This window comes from Argentina anserina, chromosome 4 (genome assembly GCF_933775445.1).
Source record: "Argentina anserina chromosome 4, drPotAnse1.1, whole genome shotgun sequence".
Lineage (NCBI taxonomy): Eukaryota > Viridiplantae > Streptophyta > Magnoliopsida > Rosales > Rosaceae > Argentina > Argentina anserina.
In genome coordinates this window covers 22,132,462-22,154,453 of record NC_065875.1, presented here as the reverse complement: position 1 = coordinate 22,154,453, position 21,992 = coordinate 22,132,462, and the positions used below count along the sequence as shown (strand labels likewise).

Genomic DNA, 21,992 nt, shown 5'->3' with positions numbered 1-21,992 from the left:
ACTCCTGAAAGACACGATTCATATATTCCCCCCCCCCCATTATCATAACGAAGTACTCTAATGGTGGCATTATACTGTGTTTGGACAGAGGTGTAGAAGGCACGAAAAGCTGGAAAAACCTCATCTTTAGTTTTAAGAAGAACAATCCATGAAAGACGTGTGCAATCATCAATAAATGACACATAATACCGCATTCCTGACACAATAGACTTTTTAGAGGGTCCCCAAACATCAAAATGAACTAATTCAAAAAGAATAATACTTTTAGTAGAAGTACTAGAGGAATAAGTAGAGCGGTGACTCTTGCCCAAAACACATGTCTCACAATATAAAAATGATTCATCCACACTAAAAAACAAAGTAGGCATGTATTTTTTCATAACACTAAAAGATGGATGCCCTAAGCAACGATGCCATAACCAAACTTCACTTAGCTTGTCATAAGTGGAGAGTAAAGCGGTCCGAGAGTGTTCCCCTGGTTTTTCCCCGGCATATGTCAGATCCAGATGAAACAACCGGCCCCTCAGATACCCCCGAACAATTAACCCTCCGGTGAAAAGATCCTGAAATATCACATACATAGGAAAAAATGTCACATAACACTTAGCGTCAGTGTTCAATTGGGGAACATATATCAAATGATGAGACAAAGCAGGTATATAGAGCATATTTTGAAGCTCTATGGTGGGAGTAATACGAACGGACCTTTTTCCTAACATGGGGAAGGCCTCACCATTAGCATTAGTAACGTAGGGTACTGGTGGAGGGGACAATACGACAAAATAAGATTTGTCATAAGTCATATGATCAGATGCACCAGAATCAATAATTCATATATCAAAACTAACATAGTTAGAAATATTGAAAGTCATACCAATTTGACCACGACCAGCTATGGAGGCTGTAGGTGGGGCTCCTCCTGTTGTATGATGATCATGTCCAACCACACCATAGATATCCGGTTCCTGAACTAATTGAATAGTTGCTTTCGCCTTGGGACGATAATTAGGCTTCTTAGGCCTAAGGTGTGGATACAACTTCCAACAGGTCGCACGAGCATGGTTAGTATCATGACAATTAGAGCAAGGAGAGCGGGGCTGATTCCCGAAGCCTGGTGGTGGTCCTTGTTGATAAAGTGGTGTGGAAGTTGCATGCGGAAGGGGTGGTGCGGGAGATCGAGCATGAACAGTAAGGCGGAAACGACAGCCTGTGTCTGAAGAAGATGCTCCTGCTGAGACTCATCCTTACGGATATAGGTGAAAGCGGTGATGAGGCTAGGGGGTTCGGTCTTTCTGAGCAATTCGCCTTTCGCACTGTTATGCTTTGTGTCAAGACCTTTCAGGAAATGGTGAACTCGTTCAAGCTCATTCTCCTTTTGGTACCAAACAATATCCTCCTGATTTTTGATTAGGTAAGGACTTTTTGCATCAATTTCAGCCTAAATATTCTTCAGTTTGGTCAAATAGTGCGCCACCGGTTGCCCATCCTGTTGTATTTCCAAAGCGATGCACATTAACTCATGAACCTGTATGAAATCATAGTCATTAGTATATAAACTTTCCGGTGTCTCCCATATTGCCTGCGCAGTGGCACATGCCTCCACCAAATCAGCGATCTCGTTATTCATAGCTTTCCATAAGACAGACATAACAAGACCATCGTCGTCGTCTCATTTATTGTAGGCAATAGTATCATCATGACTAGGAGCCTTAGTGACTCCGGTGACATGCCCTATCTTGTGCATGCCGCGAAGATGAGCGGCCATAATGCGCTTCCACTTACGAAAATTGGATTCGTTGAGTTTGGCGCCCCAAAAAAATCCACTATCAGAACCCTTGACAAAGACTTCAAATGTCGGAACATCAGGAATCTAAGAACTTTTTGCTTCATTTCCAAAACCCATTGAAAAACAATGTAAAAAATCAGGAAGTATGCAGCAAAAACACCAAAAAAAAAAGGATTAAAAAATTTGGCGTCGTTGCACCTAAACAGTCATTAAAGCTGCTGAATATGGGATGGGCCAGATCGGGTCAGATCTGCCGGTTCTGATCGATTGAATCCGGGCCGGGTCAGTTGTCGAAAAAGCCGCGAAACAGAACGACGGAGAGAGGACGGCAGCGTCGGAGGACCGTGAGGGCGAGACGGACGCGTTGAAGAGGAAGACACGCCGGAGGAGCGACGTCGGAGGGCCGGGATGCCGAAAAAAAGCTGCAAAACGTCGGACAACAGGGGTGTCGGACGACAGCGGGGTCGGAAGGTAGCATGGGTGTCTCGGAAGGGCAGCGGCAGGCGGAGACCGGAGCGGCGACGTCTGGGACCGTCAGAGGGCAGTGGGGCGCAGACCGGAGCAGCGGGGTAGCGGCGGCGACCGGCGGGAAAAAAAGAGAAAAAACCAGAAAAAAAAAGAGCACGAGAGAAGAAAAAATGACTATGATGCCAAGTTGACTTGTATTTTCTATATCTCAAATCATACACGAAAATGCTTATATATAATCTACAAAAGTATAAAACACTTCCCGTGATTCACGCCGACAAGCTCTTATGAGCTTGTGAAATGTTTTACTGCCTGCAAAAGCAATGCAAGACATACAGCAAGTCCTTCACTACTCATTGATCTTTGAATTTAGTGCAGCAATCCATTAGCTTCAAGAGAGCATATTTGCATCCTTTCTTGGAATGCATCTTATTGGAATGAATATTAGACAGGTAGGGGTTGTACTCAGTCTCTACAGAAGTTCACAAAGAGATGCTTACCATACAGACAGAACTGAAGTTTGGGACCATGCTATTTATTTCCAACCAAGATGACCCACTTTGAAAATTCACATCTGTAATCGACATTGTTTGGGTCACCCACCGGATCGAGATGATCAGTTCAGTAGACAAAATTCTACAATCGGACGGGCTAATTTGCATTTCGAACAAATACTTGTTACAATAATTCCAAAAAATGAAAGAATAAAAGATAAAAGAACAGGGGGATTTGGATCAGAATTACAAAAGGAGTAAAGCTTTGGCGGACCGCAACAATCCACTAATTAATTTTTGATGGGATAGAATATGATCCTCTTCCAGGTACAAATGGGATATCATATCCTCTCCCAACAATCCATTAATTAACGTCTATAGTTTTCCTCAAATATCCTCCCCCTTGCCTTATTTGCCTGAAACATCAAAACCCGACATAAAAATGCTAGCTAGGTTAGAGTTTTCACAGTAACAATTCCAGAGTCATGATTGATGATCAGGAGTAAAAATTAAGAGAGCATGCAGACCAGTTTTTCCCAGTTTGCACGAGTTGTCACAAAAGCAAGCAGAGTGGTTTGCATGAAAATTCCTACTCGTATACCAATCCAAAGACCCCTGCCATTCAATGGTACCCAGAAAGCTAATATAACAGCAACTGGAACCCCACATAAATAGAATGCTCCAAGGTTTATGTAAGCCCCTATATGTTGCCACCCACATCCTCTTGCAATACCTGAAGATTCAACCATTTTGACGAAAAATGTAACATTAGATTGATACATAAGAGGACTTATATATACTAGCTAGCAGAAGATAGAGCAATTCACCTGAAAGAACCGCCTGAAAGCTGTCTAATAATACAGAAAGACAAACTAGAGGAGCCATGGATTTTATGTAATCGACAACTTCTCCCTCATTACTAAAAATGTTGCCAAATACGTTGCGGCATGCAAAGAGTATTATCGTTATAATAATCGTCTCTGTGAGTGCAAGAAACAACGCCGCACGCGTAGTCATAAGAGCACCTTCTGGGTTGCCAGCGCCTAGTTCATTTGAAACTCTAGTGCTGCATGTACATGTCAAAGTAAGCATGCATGCAGTACCTGTTTTCTTTCTGTTTTTTAGGATATGTACGTACGTGTTTTCTTTTTAAACAACAACTATATGTTATTCTTGGTCATTTGTCAAAATTTTTAGGTTATGAAATCCTAAAAAGAGAATTTGGAACTTAAATTCATGCAGTCATATATTTGATAATTTTATAAATATCAGTGGTGATTGAAAGTTGAAACAACTTCGTTCAAATACACAGTTTAAGTTTGATATGCCTACCTTGCTGCAGCACCAAACCCATATGGTATTGAATAGAGTGCCGCGCTAGTCTGGAGACTGTAATAAATATTTGGAATATATCAAAATGCACAAATGGAGAGCCATCTCAAAGCAATAGAGATGAAGTAGATATGGTTAATTTGCAGACTGTCAGTTCCATAATTAAAAAAAAAAACTTGCATTCTATCTTGAAATGCATTTTTTTTAATTAAAAGGAGATCAAACCTGACCTTTTTGATTCTCTACTCAAACCTGACCTTGAAAATTCTAATACATACATATACTGATATAAATCACACATAAACATACATTTTGTTTAACAAATTTATTATCATTGTAGCATTTTGAATCCGAATGTTATTGTAATAACCCGATTTTCTCGGAATCAAATTATCTGAATTCTTAGACTTTAATAAGAGTGTTAATTGATTAAACCGCATTTGTTTCGCTTAGCAACGTCGTAAAATCGAAAACGGAACTGTTAACAGAAATTTTTAATTAGGAAAACGTTACGTTTCCGCGACGCGAGAATTGACTTTTACTCCGTCGCTCGTTTGTGAAAACTTCCTTCACGAAAGTTGTAGAGCTCATCGATATGAGTTCGCGGACACGCCACGCGTTCTAATCGGACGTCATGCGTGAAAGTTATTAACAACGGAAGTTTGTTTCTGATTTTGGAAGTGGGTATAAAAAGAGAATTTTAGGAATTAGGGTTTCCATTTTCGGAAACCCTTCATCCGCCTCCCTCCCCTCTCTCTCTCTCTCTCTCTCTCTCTCTCTCTCTCTCTCTCTCTCTCCCCGATCTCTGCCTCCCTCAGAAACTCCGCCGGCGATCTCGCCAACCAGCCCACAGTGGCCCTTACCGCCTAGCCCATAAGCGTCGCACGTCCCTCCGCAATCGACCCCGAGCTCGACGCGTTTGTTCCTCACCGTCGTAAGCCTCGCGCGACTCCCTCCGCCGTCCTAGCTTCGTCGCCGGAGAGACCCGAGCACAGAGACCGCCTCGCCACCTTGGATCCTCATCACTGAAGCCACCTACAAGCGAAGGGGAGCTGAATCGTGCCGCCGGCCTCACCCCTCGCGAGATCGACCTCGTCGACACTTCGAGCTCCTCTGGCGACTTCCGACCGTCCTAGGGCTTCGCGTAGGTACGAAATTTCATTTAGAAGATTGTATCGTGTGATTTCTTGTGTTTTGGATGGATTTGTGGAGGAATTAGAGGAGAATCGGAGGAGGTGAAGAGAAGTGAGTACCGCCGCCTTAGGCGGCGCGTGAGGTAGCGTGAGGAGGGTAGGAGGCGGCCTTGGGCCATGGAGGGGAAGCCGGGAAGGAGAGGAGAGGATTTGTGCGGCGGTGGGCCCCACGCGCTGCCATAGTGAGCGCCACGTGCGGCTACCGGAGGTGGCGCTTGAACCCCACATGCGGCGGCGCGTAAACAGTAATTTTTTGTAAAATTATTTTTACGTACGGTGAAGATAAAATTATTTTACGTACAGTAAATGTAAAAATTAAATTACGTACATTAAAGGTAAATATAATTTACGTACAGTAATTGCAAAACTAATTTCGGAAGGGTAAATTGGTAATTATTATTTACTGAGATAATATTTACGATTGAATAGTACATGGATGTACATGAATACGTAAATAGTATGTACTCATACAAAAATACGTAAATAGTATGTACTCATACATGAATACGTAATTAATACGTATTTTTACAGTAATACGTGAATAGTAATTATGTGAACAGTAATATCGTAAAAACCAGAAATTGCTTAACAATAAAACATTATTACTGTTTCGGCATTTAAGGTTTTACGTAACGCTTCTAAATTCACTTCTTATCTATTCTAGGTGATCGACACAACAAGTAAAGGATTCGAGTTCGGAATTGTGGAAATTACGCTCAGGAATATAAGGTGAGTAAAATCTCACAGTGACGAATCTAGCCTTGCGGAGATTCATAATTACGCTTAATTAAAAAATGAACTATGATATATATATGATATAGTGGATTGTATGTGTATAATTAGTAAAATATGTACATATATATGGTTGTTATACTATATACTGTCATAATTTCCGTTTGCGAATAAGTTCATTTTAGCGTTAATATTTATTTATTTGAGCATGTCACTTTGATTTGTACAATGTCATGCGATGATTGTTTATACGTGGTTTTAACTTGAGTTATGTTAAAACGTTTTTGTGGTCTGTGGACCTGTCTTTGGACGTGTTAGCATGTCGGAACCTAGCCTTGGCCGGGCGACAGTTACGATACAGTTAGAGCTCTAGTCTGTCTGCCGAGTACTAATATGAGGGGTAACAGAGGTGTATCAGGCTTATGTGTACCCAAATTTTGGATGTTGGGTAGCAAGTGGTTGCCCAACGTCGAGCAGTGTACTAACATGAGGGGTAACATATGTGTATCAGCGCTCATGAGTACCCGTATTATAAATGCATTTGGGTAAACATAGGAGTTGCCCGATTTTTCATGAGCATATATATTTTCAGTTAATATTGGACAACCAGATGGGTCGTCCAATGACTCATGAGTGCATTTATGATTGATGTTTTATGTATTTTCGTATATATTTTTATGCGAGTTATATTGTTGTTTTACTCATACGAGTTGCAAAGCTTACCGAGTTTGTATTTACAATCTCGGTGCACATATTCGATGGTGTAGGGGATAATTCTGCATGTGTGAATTAGTGGAATCGACGGACAACACTGAAGACTTTGAAGTTGTTTTATTTTATCTTGTGGTGAGGATTGAGAGGATTTTTACATTTCAATTTGATATAATGCATGAATTATAAATTTGGTTTGTAATAATCAATTTAACTGAGTTGTACTATGAACTCAGTAATGATCCGCTGTGACATAAAAATGATTTCGATTTATTGAGATTATTTTAAAAAAATTTATGACTTCGAAATTTGAGTTTCATACTTGAAATTTCGGGACCGTGACAGTTATCATTTGTTTTTACATACAATTTGGTTCAATTAGACGATTATTTGTAGAATGAGTGTATAATATTAAACATCTTAAAAAGAGCCTGTCTGCTTACCATACAGAAAGAACTGAAGTTTCAAAGAGTCGGATTTTGTAAATGTCCAGACAGCAAGATAAGCATCTCAGATGACCACCATTCAGGGCTACAACCATCAACAAGAATAAGAAAAACAGATTTAGAAAATAAGATATCTAATTTTGAACATGATCGAATACTAGGCTATACTACCATCACTAGCATATGCATATAGAAATAGTGGACTACTGGGAGACCAAGAATACCATATCATCACTGCAGAAGGTATAGCAGAACTAAAGAACTCTTTCATTCCATAGAATACCTCCTTCGAAATTGGAGCTCTGATTTTTGAAAGGGCAGGAGAGAACTTCATGTAGAAGGTAAGCAAAAGCACATTTAACCAATATGAAATACTAATTGCTAATGCCCCTCCAAGATTATCCAAACCAGAGTTGAATACTAAAACCCAACAAAGGTAATAACCAAATCATGAAACTCAAGACGAGTTTTGGGTTGGTGCTTTTCTGATTTCAAATGCTATTGAGAAATTTGGGACTGGATTTAGTACTATAATAGTTAAATAAGTTCAAAATTTTGGGTCTTTGTGTAATGTATTTTTGATATGCGTTGGATAAATTTTGGTGTCATTGCTATTGAAATATGCCAGACTATTTTTTGAGATAGTTCCTAAGAATTTTAACTCTATATATGACGGTAGAGAATAGTGATCTTTATGTTTAGTTATCTAATTGTGTTGTTGAATAGGGGGCATGTTGATCCATTTGAGTGACACTGTTGAATAAGGGTAACTATGTTAGAAAGCTAATGCCTAGATCAAGTCTGAAACACCATGTTTGATATGCTCTTTTCCTTTTAAAGTGTGAGTTTCCATCGGGAACCCTAATCCAATGTTTCCTTTTCCCTTTATTTTTTCCATTCATTTAAAACACCATACTGACAAATATGTGTAGGCAAATATGAGATGTCACAACCCCGAAATTTCAAGTTATAAACTCGAAATTAAAACTATAAAAAACTCTAAAACAATCTCAAATATATTAAAATCATCTTATAGTCACAGTGTATCGTAACTGAGTTCATAATACGTCTCAGTCGATTTGATTATTACAAAACCAGTTTATAATTCAAGTATTATAACAAATGGAAATGTAAAATCTTCTCAATCCTCACTACAAATAGAAATAATAAACTTCGAAAATCTTCAGAGTAACCCTCCAATTCTGCTAATCCACACCTGCAGAACTATCCCCTACACAATCGAATAGGTGCACCGGGATTGTAAATACAAACCCGGAAAGGTTTGCAGCTCGTATGAGTAAACCAACAGTATAACACACATCGTATACAAAAGAAAATACATACGACAATTAAATATAAATGCTCTCATAAGACACATGACGACCTATCTGGATGTCTAATAATATCTGAAAATATATGTACTTATGAGACATTGGGCAACCCATCTATTTACCTAAATTACATTTATAATACGGGTATTCATGAGACCCAGGTACTCATTTGTTACCCCTCATGCAGTATGCCGTCAGATACTGGGCAACCCATATGTTACCCAATATCACAAAAAATATGGGTACTCATGAGACCCAGGCAACCCATCTGTTACCCCTCATGCAATACATCGACATACAGATTAGAGCTCTAACTGAATCGTAATTGTCACCCGGCCAAGGCTTGGTTCCGATACCGCCAACATGTCCGAAGGCAGAAAAACGTTTTAACAAGACTCAAAGTTAAAACCACATACAATAACAATCACACATGTTATTGTACAACAACCAAGCGACTCTTGCTCAAATAAAATAAATATAGTTGCCACAGTAAAACTCATTTGAAAATAAGAACGTGACAGTTTATAATATAGCAACCCATATATATATATATATATATATATATCGTATTTACCATTTATACACATACACAACCCACTATGTCATATACATGTCATAATTCGATCTTTTAAATAAAACATAATATGAGTCACCGCTAAAGGTAGACTCATCACAGTGAGATTTACTCACTTTATTTTCCTGAGCGTAATTTTCATAATACTGAAAGCAAATCCTTTACTCGTTTTGTCGGTTACCTAGTTGTATAATAAACTGGTTAGAAACGTTACGTAAAACCTCAGATGCCGAAACACACAATTGTTTATTGTTCAGTAAAATTACGATTTTACGCAATTACTGTTTTACGTGATCATTGTTCACTACATACACTGTTCATTATAATTACTATTCACCAAATTACTGTTTCAATTACTTTTACAATTTATTGTGCAGAAATTATTTTTTATAATTTACTGTGCATAAATTACTTTTATAATTTACTGTACATAAATGATTTTTTATAAAATTAATGTTCACGCGCCGCCACGTGCGGCGCGTGGGGCTCAAGCACCACCCCCCGACAGCCGCGCGTAACGCTCATGCGCCACCCACAGTGGGTGCGCGTGGTGCTCACGCGCCACCTCCAATTGCGAGCGTGGCTTACCCACGACCTCCCAAAACTCAATCCTCTCCTTCCCTCATCCCTTCCATGGCCTAATGCCGCCTCTGCACCACTCCAATCTCTCTCACGCGCCACCCTAGGTGGCGGCACGAGCTCTCCCTCCTCCTCTGAAACTCTTCAAACCACCAAACAATCAACACACAAAATGTACATCACACGATTTAAGACATTTTCGTATCTATATTGGACCTCAGAATCGCCGGGAAGTCGTCGGAGAAGCTTGAAATGCTGACGGCAGTCGAATTCACGAAGTATGAGGTGGCAACGCGATTTGAGCTCCAAATTGCTTGCAGGTCGAACCAAAGATGAAGATCGGCGAGGGTAGGCTGGCCCCGTGCTCTGGTGTAGCCGAAAATGGAGCTTGGTCAGCGGCGGAATCTGCAAAATCTTCGATGCAGTGAGCGGCGGTGTGTAGCGTCCAAGGGTGGGAGTGGTCGAGCTTGCGGTGGTCTTAAGACCGGCGGTGAGAGCCATGGAGGCCTGAGCTGAGGGGATTGACGAAGGAAATTTTTTTGAGAGGGAGGTCGGGGTCGAGAGGGGCTGCGGGGGAGAGAGAGAGAGAGAGAAGGCAGGTTTCCAATTTTGGAAACTAGGGTTTCCCAAAACTTCCATTTTATTAGGGCTGTTAATCGGTTCCGGTTCTTAAAGAAACCGTTGGAACCGAATCGTTTAACAGCAGTTCAGTTAAGTTCTTAGAAAAAAAAAATGAAGTTATATAATAGAACCGAACTGTTTTTAAAACAATTCGGTTCGGTTCGGTTTGGTTCTAAAATCTAAAATTCATAGAAATCGTTAATTTTAAATATAACAAATACTGACCGTTAGATCTTAGACTCACTTTTACTTCAGTAGGAGACTGTTACTCTTGGACCTGCTGTCCGTGACGGAGAGCATGTTTTTGGTGTCGCTCACATCTTTGCCTCCTTCAATGACGGAGAGCAGTGGTCGACTAATTTCACACAAACCACGGTGGAAATCTGCGGAACTCATCTGGAATTGGCAGAATCTCGTGGGTTCAGGTCTTGATCACACTGTGGAAGTAATGTATTCGACGTGAAGTAAATTTTCGTCAAGGCAGGTGGGGGTGGTGGCAGAAGAGATAGATAGGAATTGTGATATTCCGCTGAGTTTTGAAGACGCATTTCCATCAGTTTGCAATTGGGTTTGTCAGATCCTTATGTGCAACAGGTTAGTAACAAGTTATTATCGATTTGGAATCGAAATTCACCCTTGTGTATGTGGATGTGAGTTTCCTCAAATGGGGTGCTAGATTCATGGGATTTATGTTGTATGTTATTTATTTGAATTACCTAGTCGTGATCTCAACTGAAATACTAATGCCTTCTGTTTCACAGTGGATTACAGGATACAGAATCCCTTAAATGATAAGTCATAGACTTTCTCATTTTTTCCTTATCAACGCACATGAGAAGCAATGCAGTTAGTGTAGATGAAGAAGAATATGAACAGTCAACCACCCACTTCAGATTTCAGCCAGTCCATTTTTCATTTGTGACCACGCTCTCAGCTGATTTCGTTGTTGGAAAATTAAAGTTTATGGTAAGTATAGACGAGGAATAATGTTTTTGTGTCATATTGATGGATTGTACATCCTTTTAGAAAAGTAATTGTACTTCATTTCTTTGGCAGAAACAAAGATTTGCAAAATCTGAAATCACATATCTACTTGTCATACTTCATGCGTAAGAATTGTAGTGATGATGGCTCATTTTGGTGAAAGGAAACTGAAGATGAATCTGTCCAGTTCTGGCTTTAATTTTCAAGTGTGAGTCCTTTTCAAATTACTGTATATATGTGCAGGAGTAGAACATGGGGTTGAACAAGCACAAGATTGATTATTAGTGGACGATTACATGTCCTTGCCATTTACTCAAAATGTAAGTCCCATAATGTATTATTTACAGTGTGCTCATGATATTGCATATTCCTTACTCTTATTTTGCTAAAACTAAATTTGAGGATGTTGATTTTGGATCTGAAGGTGATTAGTGAGACTCTAAGAATGGCAAATATTATCAATGCTATTTGAAGAAAAGCTCTTTGAGATGTCGAAATCAAAGGTCAGAATTACACTATAAGAACCTAATACTTAAACTAAAACCACGTCTTCAACTGTTTTCTATGTTTTTTAAATTAACAAAACAGTGGGAATTCATAAGTATGAATATGTATATTTATATGTACATGAGGGTAGGCACTTCGAGTTACTTATGATTTCGATATTGGATTTTACAGGGTATTTGATTCCAATAGGATGGTGTGTTTTGGTGTCTTTAGTTCTATGCACATGGATGAAGAGAACTATGAACATCCATATCAGTTTGTTCCATGGAGATGGGAGGTAAGTTAGAGGTTTATTAACTAGTTTTATATTTCACTTTCTCTTGATGATAATTCAAACTCTGTGTCTTTGCTTGTGTACTAACTAATCATGCATATAATACATTAATTTCTTTGACATTGCAAAAGGGAGAAGCTGCTTTAAACTAATGTACTAGTTATACTCCATTTGGTGGAGAACAGAGACTATGCCCTGGTTTGGAATTATCTTGTCTCGAATTATCAATCTCATTTCTTGTCACTAGTTATAAGTATGATATGCTCAAACTAACATCAGTCTTGAATTTAAGACAATGTTTTTTTGGAACCGTTTGGAACCGTTTTGGGACCGGAACCGTCATGGAACCGTTAGGAACCGAACCAAACGGTTCCTATTCTGAAAAAATAAAAACCGAACCGTTTAAATAACACGGTTTGGTTTACGGTTCCACCTATTTTTGGTTGTTTTGGAACCGTTTACAGCCCTACCTTTTATACATTTTCCAAATTCGGAAACCAACTTCCGTCAATAATAAATTCCACATATGACGTCCAATTAGGACGCGTGACGTGTCCACGAATTTGTATTGACGAGCTCTACAACTTTCGTAAATGAAGTTTTCAGAGACGAGCGACGAAATAAAAGTCGACTCTAAAGTCACATATTCAATTTAAATTTCCGAAGTTGGTTTCGTTTCGTTTGTCATCGACAAGGAAATGAAAAAATGTGATTTTTATTCAATTTCCAAGTTTAATAACTTACATGAATTTATACAAAGTCAACCCCAAAATTCGTGAAACTGATTATTTGTGAACTGTCAAGGAAGAACAAATTTGTGAAAATGACCAAGAGAGTAAAAGCTAATGGCAGGATCACTAGAAGAGCAAGTTGTAAGTTTTGTGAGAATTGAAGACAATATATAGATAAATATTCTAATGCTGATTATTATAAGTTTTATTGCATAATACAAATATTTGTATAAGCAGTGCGTCCAGACTCCAAAGAGCTCCCTCCCATATCTTGATATGATCTGTCAGATAACTTTTTTTTTTCTACTGGATACTAATATATATTATATAGAGGATAGCCTGCTTTATACTTGATTATGTTAATGTAATTCTTGCTGGCAGCTATATCTTAGTTCTCAAAATTATCAGGCTTAGCTTGTAATGCAGGGACCTAGATTTATATGATATACATGTGATTTTTTTCTTCTTTTTCCAGTTGTATATTGATTAGGTGGTTATCGATTAGATAATGGCATTCTGGTATAGTGGTAGTGGGCAGTTATCTACAGAGTAAGTAGATAAAGTCTAAAATTTTATTCTATTTTCATTTTGTTATTGACCTTTTTACCTTGAATTATTAAAAGAAATTTCAAATTAACCTATAGTGTGAGAGTAGTAATGTAATTTCAAGTTCATGAATATCCATCCATCCATCCACTACTATAATTGGAAGCGGCTGTTTGATGTCAATACCTTCACTAATAAATTGATCTGCCCGAAATACCCATGATCTAGAGAAAAATGGGGAAATATATTATCATATAAATTGGTCATTATTGTCAAATACAAAAACAAATAAGAAATTAGCAAAAAAAAAAGGGAGAAAAAAGGGATGACTTGAAACAAAAAATAGAAGTGCACAATGTGGATTCTCACTCTCCACGTTCTTAGCAATTGAATTCAGTTTCAACCCTCCCCTTTCAAATAAAACCCTCCTCGATCAACTTAGTTTTTGCAATCAGTATAAAAATAAAAATAAAAATAAAAATAAAAAACTTAGCTTTTGAAATTGAATTGCAATTAAGGCATTAGGAGTATCCATCTGCAAATTAATCTTCCTCATATAACAAAAAGATAATTTGTTGCACTATTAAGATACGTACATATCACACACACAAAGTAAGACAAGCGGGTATATGAAAGCTAGTTTAAATAATATCAATAACTTAAAAGAGTCATATTGGACCAAATAGATAAGCAAACAAACACATGTGAGCTCAAATGTCGATCTAGTATTTCTGAATCAATTCGGAACAACTTGCATCTTTGTCGAGGAATTTCTGAAACTTATTTGGAATGTATTTCATCAATGGCACAGTCCAACATCTTCTGTTGAGCCTCCTTTAGAATACCCAGTCCGATCCCTTGCCTTCTTTGCCTGCAAAAGAGAAAGCCCAACATAAATCAAAGATCAGCTCCTATAAGCATAGTTTGTTTACTAAGTCGACCTATTTTTAACATTTACTGTTGGAGATATAAATCATACCTGCATTTCCCAGTTTGTAAAAGAAGTTACAATTGAAAGAAATATGGTCTGCACCAAAGAGCCAAGTTGTATTCCAATCCAAAGGCCTCTTCCTCTCAGCTTTAACCAGAAAGCCAATATAGCAGCAACTGGAATCCCACAAAGATAAAAGGCTCCAAGGTTTATGTAAGCCCCTATATGCTGCCACCCACATCCTCTAGCAACACCTGTGTATTAAACCATATATGTGACTCACAGAATTAACAGACCATGCATGCATGAAGAAACAAAAATAACTCATTCCTTGTCACAATTCTAATTCATAAACCTGTAAGGACCCCTTGCAAGCTGTCTAGTGCAAGAGACAGACACACTAGAGGCGCCATTGATGTGACGTAATCGATGACTTGTGGTTCAGTGCTAAATGTGTAACCAAAAGAACGCCTCAAGGCAAAGAGAGTTGTTGTTTCTATGCTCGTCTCTATGACTGCAAGACACAATGCAGCACGCGCAGCTATACGAGCACCTTCTGAGTTATTAGCTCCCAGTTCATTTGCAACTCTAGTACTATACATATCCAAAGACAAAAGAAATAAAAAGATTAAAGATAGGATCTTATTAGTTGTATTCATATGCCTTGTGCATTATCAGTGGTGAACAAATATACCTTGCTGCAGCACCAAACCCATAGGGTATTGCATAGAGTGTTGAAATAGTCTGGAGACTATCCAAAAACATAATCAAACAGAATTATTGACATAAAGTTCACCGATGTCACATTTGTTGCATATACAAAGAGATCAAATTAAAACATTTGTATTAATATCAGTATCAAGAAGGAATTATACCATACAGACAGGACCGAAGTTTCAATAGCCGGATTTGGTAGCAGCCCAGAAAGCAAAATAAGCAGCTCAAATGACCACCACTCAACGCTACACTTAATTATCATGCACCAAAAATCAAGAACATATGGAGGAAATGGGAGACTAAATATTTGAAAATATATAGAAATTACCATATCATAACTGTGGAAGGGATGGCATAGTAAAAGTACTCTTTCATTCCAAGGAATACATCCACAGTAATTGGAGCTTGGGTTTGTGAACAAGCAGAAGAGAACTTCATGTACAATACAAGTATAATCACATTCAACCAATATGAAATACTAATTGCCAGTGCCCCTCCAACATTATCCAGTCCAGACTTGAATACTAGAACCCAACAAAGAGGAATATGAAACAAAAGGGTGGCGCAAGAGCTTAGGAGTACAGGAGTTATCAAACTCTGTGTCTGAAAGTATCTGATGAGTGGTTGAAGAGTTGCATGAGCAAAGAGAGCTGGAATAAGCCAGATTGTGAATTTGCCAGCTTCGCGAGAAATCAGAGGATCCTGACCCATGAGAATTAGTAAGTTCTCCATATATATCCATAACACAGATAGAGGGACACAAACTAAGTTTAGAGAAAATATAGCAGTGTAGGTTTGAAGTCCAAGTTTTTGATATTGCTTAGCCCCATATGCTTGCCCACATATTGTTTCCAGTCCGCTGGCCATTCCTATCTGTTCCAACGTAACTTGAGTGTTAGAGATCCACCTGGTTATTGGAGACATAAAATTTACCACCAGCTGTATCGAGTTATGGACTTTATGTTTATAGTTGCCAATTAACTTCTGCTATAGATATTGTGTGTGTAGATATAGCACTGTTATATATATGAAATTGAAGCTACCATGCAAGGTATATAACTTGGCAATTGTCATTACTGATATGTGAACTATATGTATCACTTGTGTGGTAAGAGTGTAAGACAGGTTAATGGCATTTCTAAAACCAAAGAGCTGGAGATACAAAAATGCACATGAACAGAAAAGACGATGACTTACAAAAACACTGAAGCCAGTGACTCCAGAGAGGGAGATGGCAATGGAAGAGCTTGAGAGAGCTAGCTCTCCCAAGTGACCAACCATCATCATAGAAACCACACGCAGCAAGTTTTGGGATAGAATCGCAGCAACCATAGGTCCTGCTATGTAACATTGCCTCTTCAGTTCTTCAGAGAAATAACCCCATGTCAAACTAGTACTGGTACTGCCAAATTTTCTTGGATCATTTTTTTCTGTTGGCATTGATAAAAAGCTCTCTTCCATATCTTTATCTACAAGTAATACAAGCAGTTCCTCAAGTATGCATGGAAACACGACTCATGTAACTTGCCAATGTACTTCTTCTGAGTTCTAACTCTGCGGGGTTTCGGGTCTATGTCTATACTTCATTGCAATACAATAAGCCTGACAGAATAAGCCTCCGAGCTAAACCGGATTCCGGTATAACCAATGAGTTGTTTGTTGATATTGTATGAAGGTTTGATGGGGGTGAGTTTCTGAGGAGATGGAGGGGGAAGAAGATAATGTTCGTGGGGGACTCACTGAGTCTCAACATGTGGGAATCGTTGTCGTGTATGATACCATGCGTCGGTGCCAACTACCAAGAACACTTCTGTGAGGAGAGACCCGATATCATCTGTGAATGTTTCAGGTACTATTATTTTGAGACCGTGAACCTTTTCTTCTGTCAAATTCTTTTGCTGCATGACTGCATCTTTGTCCCTTTGCAATTATTTTCTCACCTCGATATGTTTTTTTAGTCTTCCTTTGTCTCTAGCTTTATCCAACATGTTCTGCTTCTTTGTTTTTCATTTTCGCTAGATTTTTTTTTTCCTATAGAAGGTCGAGTTCCCCTCCATACTTTGCAGCTTTCACTGTTTTCATGCATTATTAATTTATTATCTAGCACTAGAAAGTGTGCCCGCGCTTTGCTGCGGGCCTTAATGACTCAGCATCGTAAACAGACTGATGTATGGGAGACCAACGTAATCCTTTTTGTATTTATGTTTGTACAGATTCTGTGCCATTCATCAAGACATAGCTGTTACAGATTTTGTGTCATTCCTCGAGATAAATAGCTGTCATAGTAGCAGTACACAGAAGCTTAACAGTGCATAGATATCAGTAACATCTACCTGTATATGGAGTTATTGTTGGTAATTAGGAACCATCAACATTAAACAGAAAAACACAATGAGTAGGGCTGTAGGACTTAGAAGTGTGAGCAACTTATACAATGTGGTCTTATACAAAGGATTACAAAGAAATACTGCGTGGTGGTGGTTGGGATTTGGGAGTCTGAGCGAGATATTTCGAATAAGTTGCAATGAGCACATCACTGCTTGCTTCATATAATGCAAACGTTATATCATCATATCCTAAAGCCAAATGGAAACATAATTAAATGCAGTAAATCAACATGCTTATATGCAAAATCCAAGTGAAAAATCATATACAATATATGCACAAACATAATTAATGAATGTAATGACGAATTGAATCACGCACGACGAATCGCATCATGATTATGAATCTAATATCAAAATTGGAATGTGAAGCCTTTGTATGAGATCTGCAAACACTCATTCCAAACAACTAAAAGTAACTGATCACAACAACGAAAGAAGTAATATATAACATAAAACATCACACCCTGAAGCTTACAAAATCCCAACGAGAAGGAAACATAGTTCATTATTAAAATGTTTGCAGAAACGTTCAACTTGAGGAGTAGTGCTACATGCACTAAAATTGTTTTACAAAAAAATGATACTAAATTATGTGGCATCATACTAAATTTTATAACTTCCAACTCGCATATCTAATTATTTTAAATTTTCTCATCAACTAAAAATTAATAATAATAATAATGATCATTAATTAACTTCCTTAGCAGAAGAGTTGATGAGATGAATCTAGACTTATCAGATTTGGTTTTACCAATTTCAAGCATTTTCTAACTTCCATAACTGAACATCAAGGTTGCTCTTGTCGTTGTTAAAATTAGATCGTAACCTTCCTCATATACGCAAAGTCAAAACTCATATCTACATTGTATTGTATTTTTATTTTATTTCTAATTTTCTTTATTGAATTTTCAATTTGATTCGTTTATTTTTTTAAAAGAAAATTTGAAACAGGTTTCCTAATCTAAACTTGAAAAAAAGGAAATTGAGCTTTGGTGTGTATATATTTATGTGTTAGGATCCTGTTCTTTATCTTTAGTTTTATCAAAATGAATTTTTTTTCTTTTTTTTTTTACTTTTAGATTAATAAGCATTTAATAAATTTAGAAATACCCTACATGTTAGAAATTATTAAGGTTAGGATGATGATGATATGGCACAAGCCACATCATTTGGTATATATTTTTGTATAATTGTTTTGTGTCTTTAGCATTTTCTGCTACAAAATATTGATTTAGAATGCCAGAGAAATTTGTGAAAAGAAAAAAGTAACATTTCCTGAAACCTTTTTCCTAAATATAGAATCCATAACTTTTTTTAATGCATAAGAAGTGGTATATACCTATGGAATTCACATTGCTAAAGACTGACATAACAACATCAACACTTAAACTGAGTATTTTATTCTTGATTGAGAACTGAAAAGAGAAACAAAATGTAATATCCCGGAAATCTATAATTATTTTCTAACGATTGTTCGGAGATATTTAAATTGATGGTGATCCGATTATATAGTATGAATGAGAAAACGAAAATGTTCAACTGATTTATACACATAAACGTTATCGTGAAGGGTCAAGAGTGGACTTTTTATCCGTTAGGAATCTTTAAAAACGTCATTCATGAAAGTCGTAGAGTTCGTCAACACGAATTGGTGGACATGCGGCACGCCTAAATCGGAGTTCGTATCAAGAAGTTACGAATACAAAGATATTTGGATATTTTTGGAAAATAGTATAAATAAGAGAATTAAAGAGAAATGGGGAGAACAACAGAAATTCGGATCGTGTGCTGTTCACCCGAAAACCCAGATTTTTCCTCCCGAGCGGCCGACTTTGGGCTGCTAGATCTCCGCCGTCCGGCCACCATAGACCGGCGCACCGGTCCCGTTTGAAAGGTCCCATGTCGATTGGTGGCAACGCCACCCAGCATCTCGCTGCCGTTTGGGAGCGGTGAAGCCCGGAAGTTCCTCCGAAAGTGTACAGTTTCGCCGAACTACACCTCGCCGGATCTCCCTCCTTCGGCCACCAATCGGTGAGATTTTTCTCCCATTTTGAAGGTCTCCTTCCATACTACAAACCCTCCAAAAGATTTAATCCAAATCATTTTGTGCTAGGAGAATCGAAGAAAAGAAATCCTAGGTTTTAAATTGGGACTTTTCGATTTTTGTTAAATTCAAGTGTTTAGGCTTAGATTTGGACTTTGTGGTGAACTAGAAAGTTGTTAGGAATGTCATTTATATTGTGGTGGTAAAATTTAGTGGTCATTGTTGGTGGTCGGAAAACGGGCTGCGCATGAACAGTGTTTTGTGAACAGTAAATTATGAACATTGTTCATCTGTAATGAATTGTAACTTGAGATTTGACGTATCGTTTTCTAAGCACTTATTAGGTGACTGACGAAACGAGCGAGGGAATCGTTCTCGGTGTCGTGGAAGTTGCACGCATGAAATAAGGTGAGTAAACCTCACAATGATCATCATGATCGAAGTAGTGTTATAATTATTGAATTTAGTTTGAGATGTTAACATAGTCTTTGCATCAATAGCTTATAAAAATTGTTCTAAAAATATGTTTTGGTTTAAATTACGTGATCTTGATTATCTACGGTTCATCGAATGTTGTTGGCAGTAATCGGAACCAAGCATTGGCCGGGTGTCAGTTACGATTCAGTTAGAGCTCTAGTCTGTCTGCCAGTGTATTACATGAGAGGTAACAGATGGGTTGTCTGGGTCTCATGAGTACCCATATTTTTGAGTGATATTGGGTAACATATGGGTTGCCCAGTGTTTGTCGGTGTACTGCATGAGGGGTATCAGATGGGTACCTGGGTCTCATGAATACTCATGTTTTAAATGATTTTGGGTAACCAAATGGGTTGCCCAGTGCCTATCGGTGTACTGCATGAGGTGTAACAGATGAGTTGTTTGGGTCTCATGAGTACCCATGTTTTTAAATGATTTTGGGTAATAGATGGGTTGAGTGTCTCATGATTACACACATATTTAAATGATATTTGGTAACAAATGGGTTGCCCAATGTCACATGAGTATGTTTGTCTTTAAATGTTATATGTCATATTTCCTTTTGTATGCGATGTATGTTATACTGTTGGTTTATTTATACAAGATGAAAAGCTTACCAGGTTTGTGTTTACAATCCCGGTACATCAATTCGATGGTGTAGGAGATAGTTCTGCATGTGGGGATTATCAAATTCAGAGGCTTACTCTGAAGATTTTTTTTCTTCTGTTTGTGGTAAGTATTAAGTGAATTTTACATTTCCATTGGTTATAATACTGAGGTATAAACTGGTTATGTATTATTCAAGTCGACTGAGTCGTGCTGTGGACTCAGTTTCGATACACTGTTATTATAAGATGATTTCAATATATTTGAGATTGTTTTAGAGTTTTCATGACTTCGAATTCGAACTTTTATCATTCGAAATTTTGGGGCTGTGACACAAAACAACAATATAGTTCATATGACACGACCTACCCCAAATAATAATCTAATATTTAGGATAACGTGCGCGTACCACTATCAAAGAAGGCATACAAAAAAATTCGACATAGTCTCCCTTAAAAGTAACCAATCATTTCATGCACGAAAAACGACACTTCTATTTAACACGTCCAACCTTAACACTTGGAGCCTCTGTGGTCCCAACATTTAACTCATCTCCACCACAAACTCAAATTAATCAAAGCAAGTCAATAACCTTAAAACTAAACGGGTGGAAGCTGCAAAGATGACTATGTCTCACTTCAGGTACCTTTGACATCCTCAAGCTTATCCTGCAAACTGGGCGGTTGAAAACAAATGGCACATGGGAAAGTAATTAAAAAAATGAAAACACGTTAGAGTAAGTGGACAAAAAATCAATACTAAAATAATGTAATCGATTGTAATTACTTCTCCAATTTTATATACTAAGAAATACATATGCATTTGATTTAAGGTTATAATTAACATAATTACAAAAATGCGAGTTCTCACAAGAACTATCCATGTCCACTTTCGATCTCAAAACAAGGGCAGTCAACACAATAAAATAACAACACCGAAACTCACACTCAAACCCATCATATCTCTCACAAACCAATACATGACCATAATGCACACCATACAAGTGTCACATATATCCTCTCAATCTCTGAATATATATTTGAGGTTCTCCTAGCGACCTAGTGGCACATACAACACTGTCGGTATCATACTTTGTAACACTGTTGGTATCATACTCTATAACACTGTTGGTATCATCAAACAATATGTCCCCCGGGCAGTCAGAGACACTCACAATACATCATAGCACTGTCGATTCATCCCCTCTCTTCCGGTTCTAATAAAAGGGGTAGCCCCGCTAGTCAATATCATATCATCAGAACATTACCAGTTTATCCCATCTCTTCCGGTTCTAGAAAAAGGACTAGCCATGCTAGTCATAATCATATAATCATGTCATATAGTATGTCCCCCGGAAAATAATCATACTCTCAGGCTCCTAACACCGTCACATCGCGCTAACGGAAAAGGTATTAGACTGTCGTGGTATCATCAACTATACCACATCGTCTCCAAGGCGGAAAAGGGGTATCACAAGATACTGTTTCAAACCAACGAATCAATAAATCTGATAGTTCATCC

General features: G+C 38.0%; 1 protein-coding gene, 1 long non-coding RNA gene and 1 pseudogene across 3 annotated transcripts; 1 reads left to right on the top strand and 2 right to left on the bottom strand.

The window, feature by feature from the left end:
- Positions 1–2,623: 2,623 nt before the first annotated feature.
- LOC126792400 (protein DETOXIFICATION 12-like) lies at positions 2,624–10,147 on the bottom strand (annotated as a pseudogene).
- A 446-nt stretch (positions 10,148–10,593) lies between these two features.
- On the top strand, positions 10,594–12,110 carry LOC126791763 (uncharacterized). 2 transcript variants are annotated; one of them, XR_007671852.1, is made up of 4 exons: positions 10,594–10,861; positions 11,029–11,233; positions 11,324–11,571; positions 11,930–12,110. It is a non-coding gene; the product is annotated as an uncharacterized LOC126791763 (long non-coding RNA). The 2 variants fall into 2 exon arrangements; XR_007671853.1 differs by having other exon boundaries at positions 11,324–11,754.
- A 1,819-nt stretch (positions 12,111–13,929) lies between these two features.
- LOC126791732 (protein DETOXIFICATION 12-like) lies at positions 13,930–16,890 on the bottom strand. The gene is made up of 7 exons (XM_050518201.1): positions 16,155–16,890; positions 15,286–15,830; positions 15,116–15,202; positions 14,935–14,991; positions 14,596–14,834; positions 14,289–14,494; positions 13,930–14,180 (listed from the first exon to the last, which is right to left on the bottom strand). Exons 1-7 carry the CDS (start codon positions 16,416–16,418, stop codon positions 14,109–14,111), a joined length of 1,470 nt encoding a protein of 489 aa, XP_050374158.1. The 5' UTR covers positions 16,419–16,890; the 3' UTR covers positions 13,930–14,108.
- Positions 16,891–21,992: the final 5,102 nt, after the last annotated feature.

Bases quoted from the DNA above. Each gene is read 5' to 3' on its own strand.
- LOC126791732 (XM_050518201.1), bottom strand. From the start codon at position 16,418: ATGGAAGAGAGCTTTTTATCAATGCCAACAGAAAAAAATGATCCAAGA. The intron at 14,495-14,595 runs GTTTATGAATTA...TTTAATACACAG, and splicing joins CTTGCAAGGGGTCCTTACAG to GTGTTGCTAGAGGATGTGGG. The intron at 14,181-14,288 runs GTATGATTTATA...TCTCTTTTGCAG, and splicing joins TTACAAACTGGGAAATGCAG to GCAAAGAAGGCAAGGGATCG.